We start from the raw sequence: 20,346 nt of genomic DNA, 5'->3' as shown, positions 1-20,346 counted from the left end.
GTTCCCCTGCCGGGAGCATTGCCAGGTCCCGCGGCTCTTCCGTGGGAGAAGACATCCCGGCTAGCGAACCTTGTCCGGAGGTTCCATCTAGGCCCGCATCTCCCCTTGCCGGTTACCAATGGGGTGATGACCCGGCCCCGGAAGAACCGGAGCTGGAAGGAGCCGCGGCGCGGCCGCTGGACTCCGTTTATTTTTTCCTGGACCCCTCTGTGGTCCCTGGCTCAGTTGAGCCCCCGGCTGGAACAGCCGACACCCCGGGCGACAGCGTTCCTCCCCCTGAAGGTTCGGAGGATGTTGCTGCACCTGCAGTACCCACTGCTGCCACCGGGTGTCCCCAGCCGGCACCTACTCCCGCTGAGGATGCACAGGATTCCCTGCAGGAGCTGGATCCTGTCTTTGCTGAACCCAGCGATACTGACTAATCCCTGAAGGGCTGTAGCCCTCTCCAGGTACTTTGTCCATTGTAAATATATGTGTATTTATCTCCATTTACCCCAAAGAGCCAGAGACTTTCCTGAGACTCTTACCCTTATTTATCTCAGTCCAGAGATTATACACTGTCATGTACTATGATAGCACCTCTTCCTCTGCCACAGCAGAGATTTCTTCAAAGGACTCTGTCCCTCTCAAAAAAAAAAAAAAAAAAAGAGGAGACCCTTTGCTTCTTCATTGCACTTTTCCCCCACATCAAGGGCTGTACCCAGAAGATGGACTTTGTCATTAGAGACCTTCTGAGAGACTTTTGCCAGATACTACAAGGGAAAAGTGGCCATTGACTACTATTTTGCACTTAATGCCTTCCTTTTAGGTACGGACATTCTGTTTGCACTTTTTATGCCTTTCCTTTGCAGGAAAAGAGACATTTACTACCGTGCTACCCTGAGTAGCCTATCCACCTCTGTAACGTTTGTAACGTTCAAGATGTGTACCCATTGGGCTCCTAAGCCAATGTGATTTTGCTAACCTGTTGCACACTGTCATATCTGCCAGTAGTCTGCATTAACCCTTTTATAGGCTTTTCAGGTTGTAGTGTGGCTGTGTCGGACCGTCTTTTTATGTTAAACACTGACCGCTACCTGATCCCTCAAACTGAGGTTTGCACGTGGGGGTAGTCCGTAAACTGCGGGTCCTACGGGGACCGGGGGTGTTACACAGATAGCACCTGGATGCCACTCATACATGGGTAAGGTTGTCAGTCAGGAGGTACTTGTGTCGCATATGCTAACGCAATGCAGATAGACACCATATAATTGCCGCCAGGGAAGAAGCGTTGATCAAACAAATATACAGGCCTTGGTGCAAGGAGTGGATTACAGGACATGACACCACACCTTTCTTACTGTACAGTTCGGTTTAATGGCGTCAGCGACCAACTGTCATACAGCTATATTTTTGTCTTAGTCCGACACCAACCCAGGTGCCTGTCTCCAGGACCATGGGCGGTTTGTCCCTACACCTCACATAGCCTGCACTTCCTAGAAGTGCCCTTAGCCCCCTCTGTGCCCCAAACCATCTGTAGTCGAGCCGAGGGCGGCTCTTTCAATTGCCCCCGGGGTATGCAACACCCTCGCCGATGCAATGGCGAGGTAGTGCTTGCGAATACGTCCCACCTGTAGGTAACACCACATTGCACTACATGGTCCTTATAGGATCAAAGGGGAAATTGCAGTGGTTAATCCTGCCTGGCAAGGCAGATGTTAATATGTGATGTAATTATGTCCACCAATGTCTGTGTTACATCCTGTCTTTGTGCACTGAGAGGTAATTGGAGGAGCAGCCACCACCTGACCAAAGGGAGGTAATAAAACCCCCTAGCCAAGAATGTTCTGGAGGATTCCAGTATGAGTTCTTAGAGAGAAATCTCTCTCAGGAGAGAGACCGGTCCTAGTCAGGCCCTCTGGGTCTGCAGGACATAAGCAGAGAGTAGTTAGCTGAGCAGCAGCTCAGAGACTCTAGCATACCAGACCAGTGCAGGGAGAGCCTAGCCCCTGCCTGAAGTGGAAGCTAAGACTAGAGGTAGTGTAGTGAGGAAAAGGGGTATCATTCCTACCTTCAAGGGTGATACCTGAAGAGATCCAGGACCGAGCTGAAGCCTCCTCTAAGGACACAGCTGCCTCCCAGCCTGCTCTTACATCCAGGCTGGTGAAATACATCCTGTGGCTCCCTCCAAATACCTCTCCAGTACTCCACCTGTTAAAGACACGTTTTCTGCAGTTCCTGCCGGTTGCAATAAACGAACTGTAAGTTGTTTTCTTCAACCTCTGTCTCCGTCTGGTCCCTGCTACTACAACTACCCTCATCCCCGTCACCCTGTCCATCACCCAGAGACTCACACTCGGGACATTAAGGGGTTGCCCCAGGGAGATCCGCTATAGCAGCCTCTCCCTCATCATTTCTTGCCAACACCACCCTGCTGGAGACCTGCCAGGCTGTAGGACAGCCCTCCGGTTCCCCCGTACCAAGCACCGTGACAATAGCGTGCTTAGGCCGCAACCGCCAGCCACTCCGGTACCGCGGGTCCCGGCTGTCACCAGGCCTCACTTCAAAGGCTAGGCCCCGGTGGGGGATGTTGCAACTGTATACAGCTCCCCCAGCAATCACTATATACCGCTCCCCCAGCAATCACTATATACAGCTCCCCCAGCAATCACTATATATAGCTCCCCCTGCAATCACTATATACAGCTCCCCCAGCAATCACTATATACAGCTCCCCCAGTAATCACTATATATAGCTCCCCCAGCAATCACTATATACAGCTCCCCCAGCAATCACTATATACAGCTCCCCCTGCAATCACTATATGTTACGGGTACTCCCGCGATCCCTGTCTCTCCTAGGGGGCGTGCGCCGGCTGTCGAAAATTTAAAGGGCCAGCCCACTTCCACTTTATAATTTCTGCCCCTTCCTGTGTCCCCTGCCGGATCTTTGTGTGCCTATGCCATTGTGAAAGCTCCCCTGCAATATTCCTGCGTGTTACCAGAGTCCCTCCGTGTGCCTGTGTTACCAGAGTCCCTCCGTGTGCCTGTGTTACCAGAGTCCCTCCGTGTGCCTGTGTTACCAGAGTCCCTCCGTGTGCCTGTGTTACCAGAGTCCCTCCGTGTGCCTGTGTTACCAGAGTCCCTCCGTGTGCCTGTGTTATCAGAGTCCCTCCGTGTGCCTGTGTTACCAGAGTCCCTCCGTGTGCCTGTGTTACCAGAGTCCCACCGTGTGCCTGTGTTATCAGAGTCCCTCCGTGTGCCTGTGTTACCAGAGTCCCTCCGTGTGCCTGTGTTACCAGAGTCCCTCCGTGTGCCTGTGTTATCAGAGTCCCTCCGTGTGCCTGTGTTACCAGAGTCCTTCCGTGAAGGTACCTCACTAGTCGCACCTGTGGAACGTTCTCGTGGCACCCTGCCGCAGCAAGTCCAACCTGCTTTGCGGCGGGCTCTGGTGAAGACCAGGTGACACTTAGACTCCGGTCCCAGGTGTTGGCTGGTACCATCATGTCCCGCGGTGGTCCAGAGGAACCACTGATCCCAAATCCTGAAACTATATACAGTCCCCCTGTAATAACTATATACACCCCCCTATAATAACTACATACAGCCCCCTATAGTAACTACATACAGCCGCCTATAATAACTATATACACCCCTTATAATAACTACATACAGTCCCCCTATAATAACTACATACAGTCCCCCTATAGTAACTACATACAGTCCCCCTATAATAACTATATACAGTCCCCCTATAGTAACTATATACAGTCCCCCTATAGTAACTATATACAGTCCCCCTATAGTAACTACATACAGTCCCCCTATAATAACTATATACAGTCCCCCTATAATAACTATATACAGTCCCCCTATAATAACTACATACAGCCCCCAATAATAACTATATACAGTCCCCCTATAATAACTATATACAGTCCCCCTATAATAACTATATACAGTTCCCCTATAATAACTATATACAGTCCCCCTATAATAACTATATACACCCCCCCTATAATAACTATAAACACCCCCTATAATAACTTTATACAGTACCCCTATAATAACTATATACGGTCCCTTATAATAACTATATACACCCCCTATAATAACTATATACACCCCTTATAATAACTATATAGTCCCCCTAAAATAACTACATACAGCCCCCTATAATAACTATATACACCCCATATAAAAACTATATTCAGCCTCCCATTATATGCATACTCCTTTTATTGCTATATACACCCCCCCCCTAATAAATATATACAGTCCTAGATAAAATACTAAAATTGTACTCACCATACATCATTCCCCTGATGCGCGCCGCCCTCATCTTCCCTCGCGGTGTCCAGGTGGATATCGGATGTAAACAAAGATGGCAGCGCCCTGCTACGGGGCGCTGCCATCTTTGTTCACATGCAGTCGTCTATGAGAGAGCAGGGAACTCATTGTTCCCCAGCTCTGCCATAGACGAAAGTCAGGCACATCGTCGGGATTCGGCCCTGGGAGCCTGGAGCCAAATACACTGTTGCTGATTTGTGGCGGTCGCAAGGTGGGGGTCCCTTTAAGGGCAAAGTGGTGGGGGCCCCAGGGCAACCGTCCCGGGAGCCACCCCTGTGATCCGGCCCTGCTCTGATCAGACTCTAAGGTGATCTGCAACGCAAGTCTGAAAGAGGCCTCAGGATCAGCGGATAAGACAATTAGATATACAACATAAACCAATGAAAACCGTGATACATATCAAATTGATAACAGCCAATCAGATCTGTAGATATTGGCTCCTATGATGGCGGTGCTGCTGCTGCTGTTGTCACTTATCTGCCTTCCCCATATATCGCTAGAAAGACAGATGCAGGGGGAATGTCTATTGTAATAATGTGTTTCTATTATTACACCGGAGCAGTATGGCCGCTGGCACATTACATAACGTTACATCGCCAGTGGTGTGTTACCTAGCAACAGCCACATAACTGTAATGGCCTCCTCTGTCCTCTAGTGACAGCACTTAAAGGGAACCTGTCAGCACATTTGCACATATACAGCCAGTGACAGGTTCCTATAGAGCTCTATTACCGGACTGACGCCCTTCTTTTAGCTAAAAATTGTTTCGCTTACATCCACATAAATCAACTTTTATCTTATGTTAAGGATTTTTATCTAGGGCTTAACCGCCCTTATCAGTTGTACAGGTGACTTTCAAATTAACCCTTTCATGGATATCCCGGTACCAGGGAGGAGAGATCAAACCCAAGACACACGTCAGTCTCTTAGTGTATGTAAAGATCTTCTCCCACGTTTATTTCACAACCACAGTCGTATACAGGGGTGAACCTAGCCTTTCTGCTGCCTGAGGCGAGCCATAGAGAGACCCCCCCCCATATATGTAATATATCTGGGAGTGTCAGCACCAGATACATCATATTGGTTTGGTGTGAAAATAAAGTACCGCAAAATGCATACAACACACCGTCATGTAGTATAAAATGCATACAGAGTACCGCCATATAGTATAAAATGCATACAGAGTACCACCATGTAGTATAAAATGCATACAGAGTACCACCATGTAGTATAAAATGCATAGCACGAGCTCGGTGCCGGGCAGGCGGGCGCTTGGAAGCTCTGTCCCGGGGGCGGGCAGGAGAGTGGTGCCGACCTGCAGGCAATCGCATGGTTCCGGCTGACGGATGGTCGGCACCTCAGTTTCGGCAGGCAGGGGGGTTGGCGGCCAGAGCCCGGGCGGTAGAAAGTTGCTGGCTGAGGGCATCCGTACGGGATCTCGGTGCCGGGCGGCCGGTGGGAGCTTGGTGCGTGCCGGTCAGGAACTCTGTGTCGGCTGGCAGAAGGGGCAGGTGGCAGCTCAGTGACGACTGCCACAGGGAGCCTTGGTGCCGCCCCCTTGTTCAGGAGGAGGCGCGCCGCCTGAGGTGAGATTCTCATCTCGCCTAATGGCAGGTGGGCCCCTCGCCGTATATCAAAAAAGGACCGAAGAGTCATCAAAGAGGGGTGAATAGAATACTGCAATGCTATTGGCCATAATGAATTCACCAGCACATTCTGGGAAAATGTTAATAGGCCTTGTTCACAGACATATTTACACTACAGAATGTACAGAGAATGTCTCCAGAAGCTTCTTACTAACCAAAACAAGAGATAAACAATGCTAGAGAACAAGATAAGGAGGAGAACAATCATCTATAACAAGTGTCAAGGAGAAACTTTTTTACAGACAGGTTACACAAAAATGGCTGAATCATGACATTTAACTGGACAGAGGTCAGCTAAAATGTTTCCTTGATCTAACATGGCTGACAGTACGCAAGATCGCGTCCAAAACAGTGCAATCTCCTTAAGGGTGATGCCACACATGGCGTTTTGAAACCGTTTTTAAGCACTGCGTTTTTGTCCTTTTTTTATTGCGCAAATTCAGAAAACATGTCATAAACGGATGATTTTCAAAAAACACATGCGTTTAAAAAAAAGTATGCGTTTTTTAACGGATTGCTTAAAAACGGACCGAAAACGGTTCCTGCTAGGCCGGCCCCTCCCTTCTAATCCTTCCTTACTGGTCATGTCATGTGACCAGATTGAAATCATCTCAGGTCCTTTAGCCTCTTAATTATAGCAAACTGTACCCCATGTATGTATCTGACCACATGAAGTCACAGCTGCCTCCATTAACTTCTACTCTTCTCCATCCTCCATGGAGGCTGCTGTGATTTCATGTAATCACATACATGGTGTACAGTTTGCTATTCTTAGAAGGCTAAAGGACCTGCAGTGATGTCACTGGTCACATGACGAGGATGACTAGTGACTAGAGCAGTGATGGCGAACCTTTTAGAGACCAAGTGCCCAAACAACAACCAAAATCCACTTATTTACCGTGAAGAGCCAACATGGAATTTTAAGCAGTAACTTATTGCTACCTGTTCTTCCACATCTTGGTGTCTGAGGCACAACAGGATGACCTCCAAAGATCTTCTATCAAAACCTTTTCATTTTTCCCACAGTTTCAAACAGTCAATGAAGTGTCGCTTTAAAATAGCACTGAGAGCAGATGCCTGGGACTGCAGGAAGATTTGGTCCTGATTTGTGAACTTTGTCCTGGGGCGATGGCCTCAGTGCCCACAGAAAGGGCTCTGAGTGCCACCTCTGGCACCCGTGCCATAGGTTCGCCACCACTGGACTAGAGGATGAAGTCCGCCATAATTCACTAGGATCGTGGCCCGATATCCTGCATGTGTCGCTTTCCTACTGACACGCCCCTCATTTGTGTTGCATTCAAGTCGGCAAAATCCGATTGTGTGCGCTGAAAACCCCTGTTAAATGCGCCGCAAATGGGAGATAGTCGGGAAAGGAGGTAGAGCAGGGAGACACAGAGCTGTTAGTCACAATATTGGGATGTGGGTTACTGGTATCTCTGACTCTTCTCTCTCAGGACAGTCACAAAAGCTAATTTGCATATTAGGCCGCGGTCACACGTACCGCTAGCCGTCCGTCATAACGTGACGCTAGCGCACAGGGGGAGGTCCTTGGCCTGAACGCACATGCGATCGCATGCATTTCTCTGGAAACTAATGTGTGTTCGGGCCGAGGTCCGCCCCGTGTGCGCTAGCGTCACGTTATGAACGGACGCCTAGCGGTACGCGTGACCGCGGCCCCAGAAAGGTATCTGTAATTAAGGTACAGGGCCCCACTGACAGCTAATTTTAGGTGATATGGGGAGGACATGTAACCCTTTATCAGCAGACATTGTTACTCAGGGGAAGGGGGGGGGGTCAAAATCTGGTTGTTAATGTATTGTTTACATTGCATTAAGTAAACGAAAATGTTAACAAAAATGTAAATAGGCAAATCACCTCTCCTCAGCTGTTGCAACCAAAACACAACACGTGATCACACCCTGATTTCAATAGACTTGCAATAATGTCCGCTAGCATCCATTTGTACATGCGTTAAAAAAAAAAAAAAAAATACCTCTTAAAATAGACAGAAGAAAATGCAAGGGATAAAACACAAAGTTAAGGCACTTTATCCATAAAATTAATAAAAAAAAAAACAGTATACAAAACTGATGCGTTTTAGGGCGCATTCACACAATGCTTTGCGTCGTGTTTTTTTGTAATGTATTTTTGATGGATTCCAAAGTCTTCAACCTGGATCACATGCCGAGGTTTCATTGCATTTTAGCAGATGTAGTGGAAACCCAATGTAACCTCAGCGTGTGATCAAGGCTGCAGCTTTTGAAATGTGTCAAAAACGCATTGTGTGAACCAAGGATGCAAAAACCCTTTGAAAAAACGCACTAAAAACGCCATGGGGCACTGTTACTTCACACAGGGCACTATCACAGGTGGTACTTTTTATATAGGTCACTATTATAGATGTCACACTACAGTGATACATGATGCGCGACACGTCTGTACATATTCACGCACCGTGCAGCGCCCAGTGTGACGTGTTCAGTTTCCGAGCTGTTAATAAAGCTAGTTGACATGCGGGCCGCTCTGATTGGCTGACGTAATTTTGGCGCCAAGCTGCATGTTGCCGGAAGTGGCGTTGTCTGTGTCAGCATGGATCTGGTCAAGTTCGAGCGGGACAATTCCCAAAATTGTCTCCTGTCGTCTGCGGTACCGGAGCCGTGTAAGGGGGAGCCCTGCTGCCTGGGCATAGATGAAGCCGGCAGGGGGCCCGTGCTGGGTGAGCGGCCATTAGCATAACATAACGCTGAGGAGGAATGCTATTTTAGTCTTTCAGTGTGTGGTTTGGAATGAAAATAATCCAGGTTGTACTGGTTCTGCGCCAAAGGGGGCGCCATGGAGTGTCAAAATAATCTGTAACCGGCCAATCCGGTTTCTTATTCCCAGGCTGGACGTGGGGATTTGATTGCACTGGGAGACCAGGACCAGTTCAGTTACTAAGTGGCTGCCATTTTGCCCGCTGGTCACGTGACCTCTGGGGACGGGCGCTGAATTGATTGTTTTTCCTCAGTAAGGCCGTGGTCACACGTACCGCTAGGCGTCCGTTCATAATGCGACGCTAGTGCACAGGGGGAGGTCCTCCTTTCCAGAGAAACGCATGCGATTGGCTTAACAATCGCATGCTTTTCCCTGGAAATGCATGTGCTTTCGGGCCGAAGACCTACCCCTGTGCGCTCGCGTTATTAACGGACACCTAGCGGTGCGTGTGACCGTGGCCTAATAAGTAGGAGGCTTTAGGTGACTTGGAGATGAGCGCACCTGATGTTCCGGGTTCGGCCTGCGTGACCCAGACATATTGTCAGACTGGTGACCAAACAGCCAATATAGTAAATTGATACCCATAGCTACCAGTCGTGGCAATGATTGGCCAGGTCATGAAGGCCGAGCGAAAACCTAAGGTCTGCTCAACAAGCTTTTGGTGTGTGATCGCTGGGTCCCTCCATGAATGTAAGAGTGAGGGTCTGTCTGATCCCTTTCTGAATGACCACCTCTCCATTCACTTCTATGAGGTATTGATTACTGATTATCCCATAAGTGTGTGACAAGTATGTGCACCTTTATTGTTGGACACTTGTAGACCCCCCCTTATCATAGGTCCCTGCTATCAGACCACTGTCCACTAACCTGTGGGGATATGTCTACAGTGAAAACTTCTTTGATATTTTCCATGCACCCTAGAGGTGGGAAACCGAAGAAAACACTTATGTGGGTACCTAAACAGTGATGGTTTTCAGAATGTGATGGTGATATGTAACTGTCCTTATTTCTTGAAATCCATCATTATAAACCACCTACACTTGGGGTACAAGTCTCGGCCCTCCTCCTCCTTCCAGCCATGTAGCCATGTGCTTGCCAAGGATCCTTCTGAATGTTCTCTTACTTGTAGATCCAGGAACCGTGACACTGGTAATCTTTTATGTTTCATACCCGTGGCCTCCTTTCTTCTTAAATCAACTTTTTAAAATTATGCCAACAAGCCCGAAGGGCTCCTGGGGTTGTTACCTGGATCCCTCTAAGTTACAGATTTGCAGGTTGTTACACTGTGCAGGAACCTCTCCCACTGTGTGCTGAGACTCCCTCTGCTGCAGTGAGATATCAGTGGGGGGTGGGTTAGGCCGCGGTCACACGTACCGCTAGGCGGCCGTCATAACGCGACGCTAGCGGTACGGACGTCTAGCGGTACGTGTGACCGCGGCCTTAGTGCTGAAGGGGAGACAGTGTAACAGCCTGTAAAACTGCAGCATGGGGGGTTCGGGTAACCTTCAGGCTCATTGGCATAATTATAAACATTTATTTTAGAAGAAAGGCCAAATAAAAGAAGACTACCACAGTCATGGTGCCTGGATCTATAAGTAAGTGCCTCAGGGTTGTCATGCTGTATTTTGATGGTAGATTTCCTTTAAAGTTTTAAGAGGTTTTGGGGAAATGTTTTTAACCTTATTCTGAATTAGAGGAATTTAACATGTGCCATGATCTCCCCTGTGCAGGTCCTATGGTGTACGGCATCTGTTATTGTCCTGTTTCCCGGAAGAAAGATCTGGAGGACCTAAAAGTTGCAGGTGACGTGATGTTCTCCTTTACGCTACGTTATGTCCCTCCCACCACAGAAATGCTCCCACTGTAATCCATGGCTGTGAGTGTGTGTCAACCCCATGCACTTTAACCATAAAACAAGTCATACGATATGATGTCATCAAACCGAGAAGAAAAAGACCGGTACTACCTATATTTATAGCACAAAGTATAGTCCCTGCATCCAATGGGAACATTACTCAACAAAGAAACAGGCGGACAATATAATAACACTTCTAAAATGCACCAAAAATGGTTTGTCTACCACGGGCCACAAAGGACCCTAAACCCCCTTCAATCTGCCTGAAATGTCAAATGTAGTATAATGGTAAAAAACATGAAGGTGATTGGAGGGGCACTGACTGTTACATGGTAACTGAGTTTTCAATTACATAGTAATCTGTAGAGGGGGAGCAGGAACTTGGCTTACTGAGACAGGCAAGAAAAAGCAAAGACTGAGGCCTGTTCTACCCATCTGTTTTCAGAAATGCAACGCCGGCAATGTTACTTAATACATTACCTGCATTACATGTCAGTTATGCTGACAGACAGAACATCCTTGCATGATAGTTCTGTGTTATGCAAGTTGTGCAGTCCATGGGATCAGGCTGGAGGATGGTCCAATGTCCACAGGATGCACACATTCTTGTTCAGCCGACCTAAGTGCTTTTTAAAACATGTTCCAAATAATTATGCATATTGGATTTATGTGTCATAAAGATTACATTTTTTGTTTTTCAATGGAAATCGTGGATGGTACTGTGTCCGAGGGCTTTTCGGATGAGTGAAATAAATCTCAGATACCTGTGATAATTGGTTTGCCCTGGAAGCCCAATTAAAGGAAAAATACATAAGGTTGTGGTCACACATGGCATTTTTAATGCGTGTTTGGACCGTTTTTAAGCAGTCCTTCAAAAAACGCATGCGTTTTTGACCAGTTTTAATTAAGATAATTGGTAAAACCTTTCAAAAACTGATGCGTTTTGGATGGACTGCTTAAAAACGGGCCAAAAATGTGCAGCCTAAGAAGGATGTTCCACATTATTAAAGGAAACCTACCACTTTACAATCTTACTTATAAGCCTCCAATTCCTTGCACCAGCATATCTCTGTTATTTCAATAAAGCGCTGTAATGTTTTTTTTTAACATGGTTTTAATCCTTATATTCTAAGCAGCTTCAGCGCACGGTGGTACACGCTCGGCGCACCATGGCCGGCTTCACACACGAAGTTGCGCAGGCGCAAGTGTGCCCGAGAGCTCGGTGACGTCACCGGCTCTCCGGCATTTCATAATAAAGCACTCGCTTGGTGCGCCCGGCTATATAGTGGTGCACCGAAGGGGGGTTTGAACATAACTTTTAAAAATGTTTTACACGGGCTACAGCGCTTTATGCAAATAGTGAAGATATGCTCCGGCATCAGCTCACCCGGAGCTGTTGCAAGGTAGTTTTGGCTAATACATGTCATTTTTAAGTGGTAGGTTTCCTTTAAGATGAACTAGTTAAAAAAAAAAAACAAAAACCTAGTGACACTTCTCTGGTTTGATCACCAGGGGGAGCTAGCAAACTCATTGTACTTTGGAAGGAATGAACTCTGCTGACCTCTGGAAAAAAATGATGAATATATTAAAAATGATAGCAGCTCAAACAAAAGGCTGGCGCCTCCGCAGTCCTGCGGCCCTAAAGTTGTAGTATCCTTCAAAGACTTGCTGTGGTGCATAAACCAACTACTCGGCCACCCCAACCAGTGATCACAAGCAGAAAAGGTTGCAGTGCGCCCAGACATACATGAAGACTAATTTTTAAATGGTCTTGTTTGCTGATGAGTCGTGCAACCCTGGATGGTCTGGACGGACAGAGCAGTGGATGATCACCAAGTCCAAATTAGGCTGCGACATCAGCAAGGAGGTGGACTTATGGGGAGACAGCTGGTACCCACTTTAGGGTTCCCGAAAATGTGAAAATGACCTTGGCAGAGTATTTAGCGTTTCTGACTATTCACTTTCTTCTATGATACAAAAAGCAAAATCATTGGCTGCTATGGGCATAGAAAGGAGAGAATCTCTTGGTGTGGCCGCCATCTTCCACGGACTTTAGAGAACCTTTAAAGTATTTTCAACCAAAAGAGACATGAAGGTGGGAGCCGTTCACGTCAAAACAGCAGCTCTGGGAGGAGATTCCCACATTGTGCAAAGAAATTCAAGCAGAAACTCTCCAAAAACCTCACAAGTTCAAAGGATGCAGGAGTTGTGAATGTGATATCACGGAAGCTTCCTATGTTATGACTAAGCCCTGTTAGGAGGTTTTGGATTGAAATAGGTTTGGATTTCAATGAATGTGACCTCCTAATGCTGCAAATTCAACAAATGACAATTTTTAGTTTTTTTGCAACCTATAAAATGTTTTGGAACTGCATTTTTTTTACAACATTTTGAAGAATCTACTGGGTGATGACTTTTATTATACGGACTGTCATTCGCATCGACCATTTGGGAAAATAAAATAAATGTCATTTGCATCTGGCACTCAATGAACGGGGCGTGTTTCACAGACGACATATTATTGTGCCTAGGGGACAATTCCTAGAGCCATGGAAATAATTCAAGAATTTTGAACTAATTCCGGTTCAGGGATAAGAATAATTTTGTGTTTTAATTGTTTGGATTAATACGTTGTTCAATACGATACAGGCACTCCCCTACTTAAGAACACTCGACTTACATACGACCCCTAGTTACAAACGGACCTCTGGATATTGGTAATTTATTGTACTTTAGCCTTAGGCTACAATAATCAGCTGTAACAGGGATCACAGGTGTCTGTAATGAAGCTTTATTGTTACTCCTGCTTCTTATGATAACCCAAAAGTTTTAAAATCCAAATGTCAGAGACCAAAATATATTTTGGGCGGAGTTACAATGATAAAATATACAGTTCCGACTTACATACAACTTAAAAACAAACCTAAAGAACCTATCTTGTACGTAACCTGGGGACTGCCTGTACTGTGAAGGTTAGAATTTTGGAGATGGCAAGATTTTGACAATGTAAATCCATAATTAAGCAGTATTTGCATAATAATTTGGAGCGTGTTGTATACGCAGCAGTAGAGGGCAGCAGTTCCCTGTAATATCCTATATGACCCTGCTGATGCTACTGAGAGAGGTAGAGAGTAATGGAGGTTCTCCCCTATGTTCTGTGTACAGTGTATGGGAGACGCCACGGGCCTCTAGTCTCCAGTGACCAGCTCTGAGACAATTGCATCATATGGAAATATTGTTGTCTTTCATGTTTTTTATGTTTTTTCTTTTATATAATAATTTTTTGTAGACTCCAAAACCTTAAGTGAGTCTGAGAGGGAGCGACTGTTTGAGAAATTGGACAGGGCGCCGGACTTCATTGGTTGGGCCGTGCATATACTGTCACCCAATGTCATCTCTACCAGCATGCAGCAAAGGTAAGGGCCAGATACATGAAAGGCAGGGAGCAAGGACCGGTGTTATACTTACCATAGTGCCTGGGGTTTGTCTCTGTGGATAATGGTTTTATAGTTTTTATCCATTATTGATGATTTCATTTTATTCCTTCCCAGGGCAAAATATAATCTGAATGCCTTATCCCACGACACTGCCATAGGCCTTGTACAGCATGCACTGGACAGTGGTGCACAAATTACAGAGGTATGAATAATATTCTTGTACATAGGGGGCAGTATTATAGTAGTTATATTCTTGTACATAGGGAGCAGTATTATAGTAGTTATATACTTGTACATAGGGGGCAGTATTATAGTAGTTATATTCTTGTACATAGGGGGCAGTATTATAGTAGTTATATTCCTGTACATAGGGGGCAGTATTATAGTAGTTATATTCTTGTACATAGGGGGCAGTATTATAGTAGTTATATTCTTGTACATAGGGCGCAGTATTATAGTAGTTATATTCTTGTACATAGGGGGCAGTATTATAGTAGTTATATTCCTGTACATAGGGGGGCAGTATTATAGTAGTTATATTCTTGTACATAGGGGGCAGTATTATAGTAGTTATATTCTTGTACATAGGGGGCAGTATTATAGTAGTTATATTCTTGTACATAGGGGGCAGTATTATAGTAGTTATATTCTTGTACATAGGGGGCAGTATTATAGTAGTTATATTCCTGTACATAGGGGGCAGTATTATAGTAGTTATATTCTTGTACATAGGGGGCAGTATTATAGTAGTTATATTCTTGTACATAGGGGGCAGTATTATAGTAGTTATATTCTTGTACATAGGGGGCAGTATTATAGTAGTTATATTCTTGTACATAGGGGGCAGTATTATAGTAGTTATATATCTGTACATAGGGGCAGTATTATAGTAGTTATATTCTTGTACATAGGGGCAGTATTATAGTAGTTATATTCTTGTACATAGGGGGCAGTATTATAGTAGTTATATTCTTGTACATAGGGGGCAGTATTATAGTAGTTATATTCTTGTACATAGGGGGCAGTATTATAGTAGTTATATTCTTGTACATAGGGGGCAGTATTATAGTAGTTATATTCTTGTACATAGGGGGCAGTATTATAGTAGTTATATATCTGTACATAGGGGCAGTATTATAGTAGTTATATTCTTGTACATAGGGGCAGTATTATAGTAGTTATATTCTTGTACATAGGGGGCAGTATTATAGTAGTTATATTCTTGTACATAGGGGGCAGTATTATAGTAGTTATATTCTTGTACATAGGGGGCAGTATTATAGTAGTTATATTCTTGTACATAGGGGGCAGTATTATAGTAGTTATATATCTGTACATAGGGGCAGTATTATAGTAGTTATATATCTGTACATAGGGGCAGTATTATAGTAGTTATATTCCTGTACATAGGGGGCAGTATTATAGTAGTTATATTCTTGTACATAGGGGGCAGTATTATAGTAGTTATATTCCTGTACATAGGGGGCAGTATTATAGTAGTTATATTCTTGTACATAGGGGGCAGTATTATAGTAGTTATATTCTTGTACATAGGGGGCAGTATTATAGTAGTTATATTCCTGTACATAGGGGGCAGTATTATTGTAGTTATATTCTTGTACATAGGGGGCAGTATTAGTAGTTGTTATATAGTAGTTATATATGTGTACATAGGGGCAGTATTATAGTAGTTATATTCTTGTACATAGGGGGCAGTATTATAGTAGTTATATTCTTGTACATAGGGGGCAGTATTATAGTAGTTATATTCTTGTACATAGGGGGCAGTATTATAGTAGTTATATACTTGTACATAGGGGCAGTATTATAGTAGTTATATTCCTGTACATAGGGGGCAGTATTATAGTAGTTATATTCTTGTACATAGGGGGCAGTATTATAGTAGTTATATACTTGTACATAGGGGGCAGTATTATAGTAGTTATATACTTGTACATAGGGGCAGTATTATAGTAGTTATATTCCTGTACATAGGAGGCAGTATTATAGTAGTTATATTCTTGTACATAGGGGGCAGTATTATAGTAGTTATATTCTTGTACATAGGGGGCAGTATTATAGTAGTTATATTCTTGTACATAGGGGGCAGTATTATAGTAGTTATATACTTGTACATAGGGGCAGTATTATAGTAGTTATATTCCTGTACATAGGGGGCAGTATTATAGTAGTTATATTCTTGTACATAGGGGGCAGTATTATAGTAGTTATATTCCTGTACATAGGGGGCAGTATTATAGTAGTTATATTCTTGTACATAGGGGGCAGTATTATAGTAGTTATATACTTGTACATAGGGGCAGTATTATAGTAGTTATATTCCTGTACATAGGAGGCAGTATTATAGTAGTTATATTCTTGTACATAGGGGGCAGTATTATAGTAGTTATATTCTTGTACATAGGGGGCAGTATTATAGTAGTTATATTCCTGTACATAGGGGGCAGTATTATAGTAGTTATATTCTTGTACATAGGGGGCAGTATTATAGTAGTTATATTCTTGTACATAGGGGGCAGCATCTAGGCTCTGTTTTTTTTTAATGAATCCTTTCCCTTACAGATATTTGTGGATACAGTGGGTCCTGCTGATAAGTATCAAGAAAAGTTAAAGAAAATATTCCCTGGAATAGAAGTAACAGTGAAACCTAAAGCTGATTCTTTGTTTCCTGTAGTCAGTGCAGCGAGTATTTGTGCAAAGGTAAGGAAAGGTTCTGCAATTTTCCTAATAGGTCAAATTGATGCCTTGTCTTTGCATAAATATCAGATCTCAATGTAATGTTCCCCCTTCTATTTAGAAGTATTTTGAACTTTACATGATTTATCTATGAGATACAATGTTATAGTATGTTGAGCACTATATTTTGGAGGGTTGGCTATAAGCCATGATCATTTCTGTCCTACCAACAATCTGTCTTTTAAAGGAGATCTACTATCAGGAATCTACTTGCATAGTAGATCCAAATTGAAGATTTCCAAAATCATTCTGAATTAAAACCTAGCCTATTTTATTTGTGATAATTAGCTGCTGAGGCTACTTGGATTCGGAGTAGCCTCTCTCAGCTCCCGGGGCTAAGGCCAGTCCGCACCTCAAGTGATCCTGCAGATCTGACCTCCTGTGTGTCCATGCTTCCTGCAGATGCAGTGGCCCCTTGCACATCACTGGCCAGAGGGGAGCTCCGCATGCACAAAGCTCCTGGACCTCTGCTAGTTGCACTGAGCTGTTGACTCGACGGCATCCAATGCGCCTGCATGGGCTGTGCCACAGTCTTCACAGGAAGTGTTGAAGGCAGATCTGCAAGGCTTCTTGTGTGTGAAGTAGGCATAGCCCCGGGAGCCCAGAGACTACTCTGCACTCAGTGTAGCCTCTGCTGCTAATGAGCCTGCAAAAAAAATAATCAAAAATTTACAGTTTTCTAAAACTTAGACTATTTTTAATGGTGTATATGGCTACGCTGGATATGGTTAAACTTCTTTCTATTTCTTTTAAATTGGTAGATTTCCTTTAATTGACATGTTGTGGTGTTGCCCAGTCTTGTACACTGGATGGACCTCTAGCCTATTGTGTTACTTAGAGAGAAAGTAGAGATTAATCTTACTATTGCTGTGATGGTGGTTCAATTTTGGGATGGCACAATGCCTCGTAGTTGCCTTAGACCAGACTATGGACAAATCATTTTATCAAGATTGACATCTGACTGGTATCCATGAGCTGTCAGCCTTCAAGCACCCAATGTACCTGCAAAGACATTCATTGTCCCACTATACAGGGTTGTGTCTTGTAGGACTTGTGGCCGGCTATACCTGGCGCTGCTGGGGGATTGTAGTGGTATATGAGGAGTACACGTCTCTCATGCCATCGCTCTTCTCTCATTATACAGCGCCCTGTAGCCTAATACTGCTCTTTACTAGTCTAATAACCTGACTACATAACGTGATAAAAGTTACACCTCATATAATGTCATTTCACTCCTCTTTTCTCTCCTTCTCAGGTTGCCAGGGATCGCGTTGTAAAGGGATGGAAGTTCTTAGAGGATTTGGGGGAAAATGACTCAGATTATGGTTCTGGATATCCAAATGGTCAGTCAACTAAAGACTTAAATCTTCTTTACTGTTCAAGGCCAGAAGCTTTATCCCTCTACTGGGAACTTGTAGGTTACACAGAGTAATGAGCTTATCCTGCTGGGAAAGTCATCAGTAGCTGCAGTCATCAGGATTTCCTGCTACCATTGTGTATTCTGCAAGACTAGAATATTCTGCCATCACTTTATGATTAGTGGGGGCTAGCTCCTGGGGGTCTCCACCAATTCTTACAACTAAGGGGCCAGTGTTGGGACCTCCCCGGATCAGCATGTTATCGGGAGAGGGGGTGACTTTAAGTACTTTGAAGGTTTAAAACCCTGGAATCGGGTTTCTTTAACTTGTTCTGTAGGGAGTGATGATGTCACTTACCATTGTGTATTCAGTAATTGTCTAAATGATCACTTTTAATGTGCGTCTAGGAGCCTGAAGGGGAGGAATGCATCAGGTAAGAGGAGAAAATGGCCACGGTGATCGCCAGTAACCAGCAAAATAATATAATTTATTTCCATTCTTATAAACATTGTTATTAAGGAATACATGGCCATGTTTTCTGATGTCACATGGGGGATGTCACAGTCTGTGATCTTCTGGTTACATTGTGGCTCTGCACTCATTGTGAGGCATTAGTTGTAGGACATGCTGAGCGCTGCATTGTTACTACGGCTTAGAGGAACATCTGTAGGTATCGCCAGATAAGTAATATTTGTGGGACACTGGAATCTTCAGTTTTTGTTGTGTATTTTTTTTCTCCTCTCACTTTATCTCTCTGGACAGTGAAGATATTTGTCAGCACATTCCACAGATAAGGAAATGTCTGTGCATTGTTCTTGTTGGCACTAAGAGTCTGCTGTGCCCTCCACTAACCCCCTCCATGCTCGTTACAATCGTCTTCCTTATCTTTGTCCTGGCATGTGACATGATTCTTACTATGAGGTGACATCTAATCATAAGCCTGTAACATCACTGCGGTTGTATAAACCTGCTCATTATGTGCTGTGCAGTCATCATCCCAGTGTTCATTTTCAGAATACCCCATTCTGTTATTGCCTTACAATTCTTATATTATTTGCATTCCACAGATCCAAAGACTAAAGAGTGGCTGGCAAAGCATCTAGACCCTGTTTTTGGATATCCCCAATTTGTTCGGTTCAGCTGGAGCACGGCACAGACTATACTAGACGACAAAGCTGCCCCGGTGCTGTGGTAAGAGAATGAATATCCAATTTATTGTTTTTTGGCTCCATTCTCTAAGGTAAATATGTATCCGCCAGCAGGGGGCAGCAGAGTCCATGACTACGTTGCTTGTCTCATTTACGGGAGCAGCTGCTTCTATCCCTTTAAGTGCTCCCATTAGCTGTAATGGTGGGGCGGGCAAGTTCCTGCTCGCTCAGCGATGGCCTTGCTTGTTGGTAACATTTGCACTGATTAGCAGTGTCAGATTATGCCGGGTGATGAGGGGAGGGGAGGTCAGACAGACCTTGTGTCCACCTAAATCCTCTTTAATAGGACAATCTATTCCCCCTCCCCCATTCCAAGCACTCGTCTAATTGCCTGTGAGAAGAGTAGCGGGGCCTTGGGCTGATGCATGATCACTTCTAACATGTATACCCATTCTGTCCTTAGGGGTGACGATGAAGAGGATGCAGGTAAATCTTCCTCACACTCTCTACTCTCCTTCTTTGCTGCCTCGAAGGATTCTTCAAAACCCCAAAGTCACAGGTTCTTCCTGGAGCGACAGCTGGAGCCTCTGGTTGATTTGTAGAAGAGATTTACTGATACCCGACCTGTCAGGTGTGCCGACACATTACTGTACATGTTACCTGAAGTTACCCATTTTATGATGTATCCCTTCGCTCTGACGGAAGTGGCGCCACTCCTGTCCATGGTCTGGTGTAACACCTCAACCTCATTAGTCTGATGTCCTACTATGACATTTCAAAACTTATAGGGGTTTATTGTTTCTCCGAAAAATCCAGGTTTATCGAAAATTAAAGGCAAAATTGTAAATGTATTCTGCACATGGCTTCATATGTCTCATCGGTCACATACACAACAAATATAATGACAAGCTCACGCCCATATATATGTCCCGCAATGGTCGTGTGACTGCAGCCTAAGTGTTAACAACAAAATGCATGTGCATTTACAAAAAACAAAAACCCCAACAAATTCTACACGGCCACCTTGCTTATCCCCTTCTTCTTTCAGCACTGATGTGAAGT

General features: G+C 44.5%; 2 protein-coding genes across 2 annotated transcripts in view; one reads left to right on the top strand and one right to left on the bottom strand.

Annotated features, from left to right (window-relative positions):
• PRDX2 (peroxiredoxin 2) overlaps positions 1 to 20,346 on the bottom strand; it is a 176,868-nt gene that overhangs the window by 10,861 nt on the left and 145,661 nt on the right. The gene's annotated exons all lie outside the window — the stretch shown is intronic.
• Positions 8,489 to 20,135, top strand: RNASEH2A (ribonuclease H2 subunit A). The gene is made up of 8 exons (XM_072149656.1): positions 8,489 to 8,691; positions 10,460 to 10,531; positions 13,874 to 14,000; positions 14,136 to 14,223; positions 16,605 to 16,742; positions 18,034 to 18,121; positions 19,204 to 19,327; positions 19,748 to 20,135. Exons 1-8 carry the CDS (start codon positions 8,565 to 8,567, stop codon positions 19,884 to 19,886), a joined length of 903 nt encoding a protein of 300 aa, XP_072005757.1. The 5' UTR covers positions 8,489 to 8,564; the 3' UTR covers positions 19,887 to 20,135.

The sequence above is a fragment of the Engystomops pustulosus genome, chromosome 4 (genome assembly GCF_040894005.1).
Source record: "Engystomops pustulosus chromosome 4, aEngPut4.maternal, whole genome shotgun sequence".
Lineage (NCBI taxonomy): Eukaryota > Metazoa > Chordata > Amphibia > Anura > Leptodactylidae > Engystomops > Engystomops pustulosus.
This window is presented reverse-complemented; position numbering and strand designations above follow the sequence as displayed.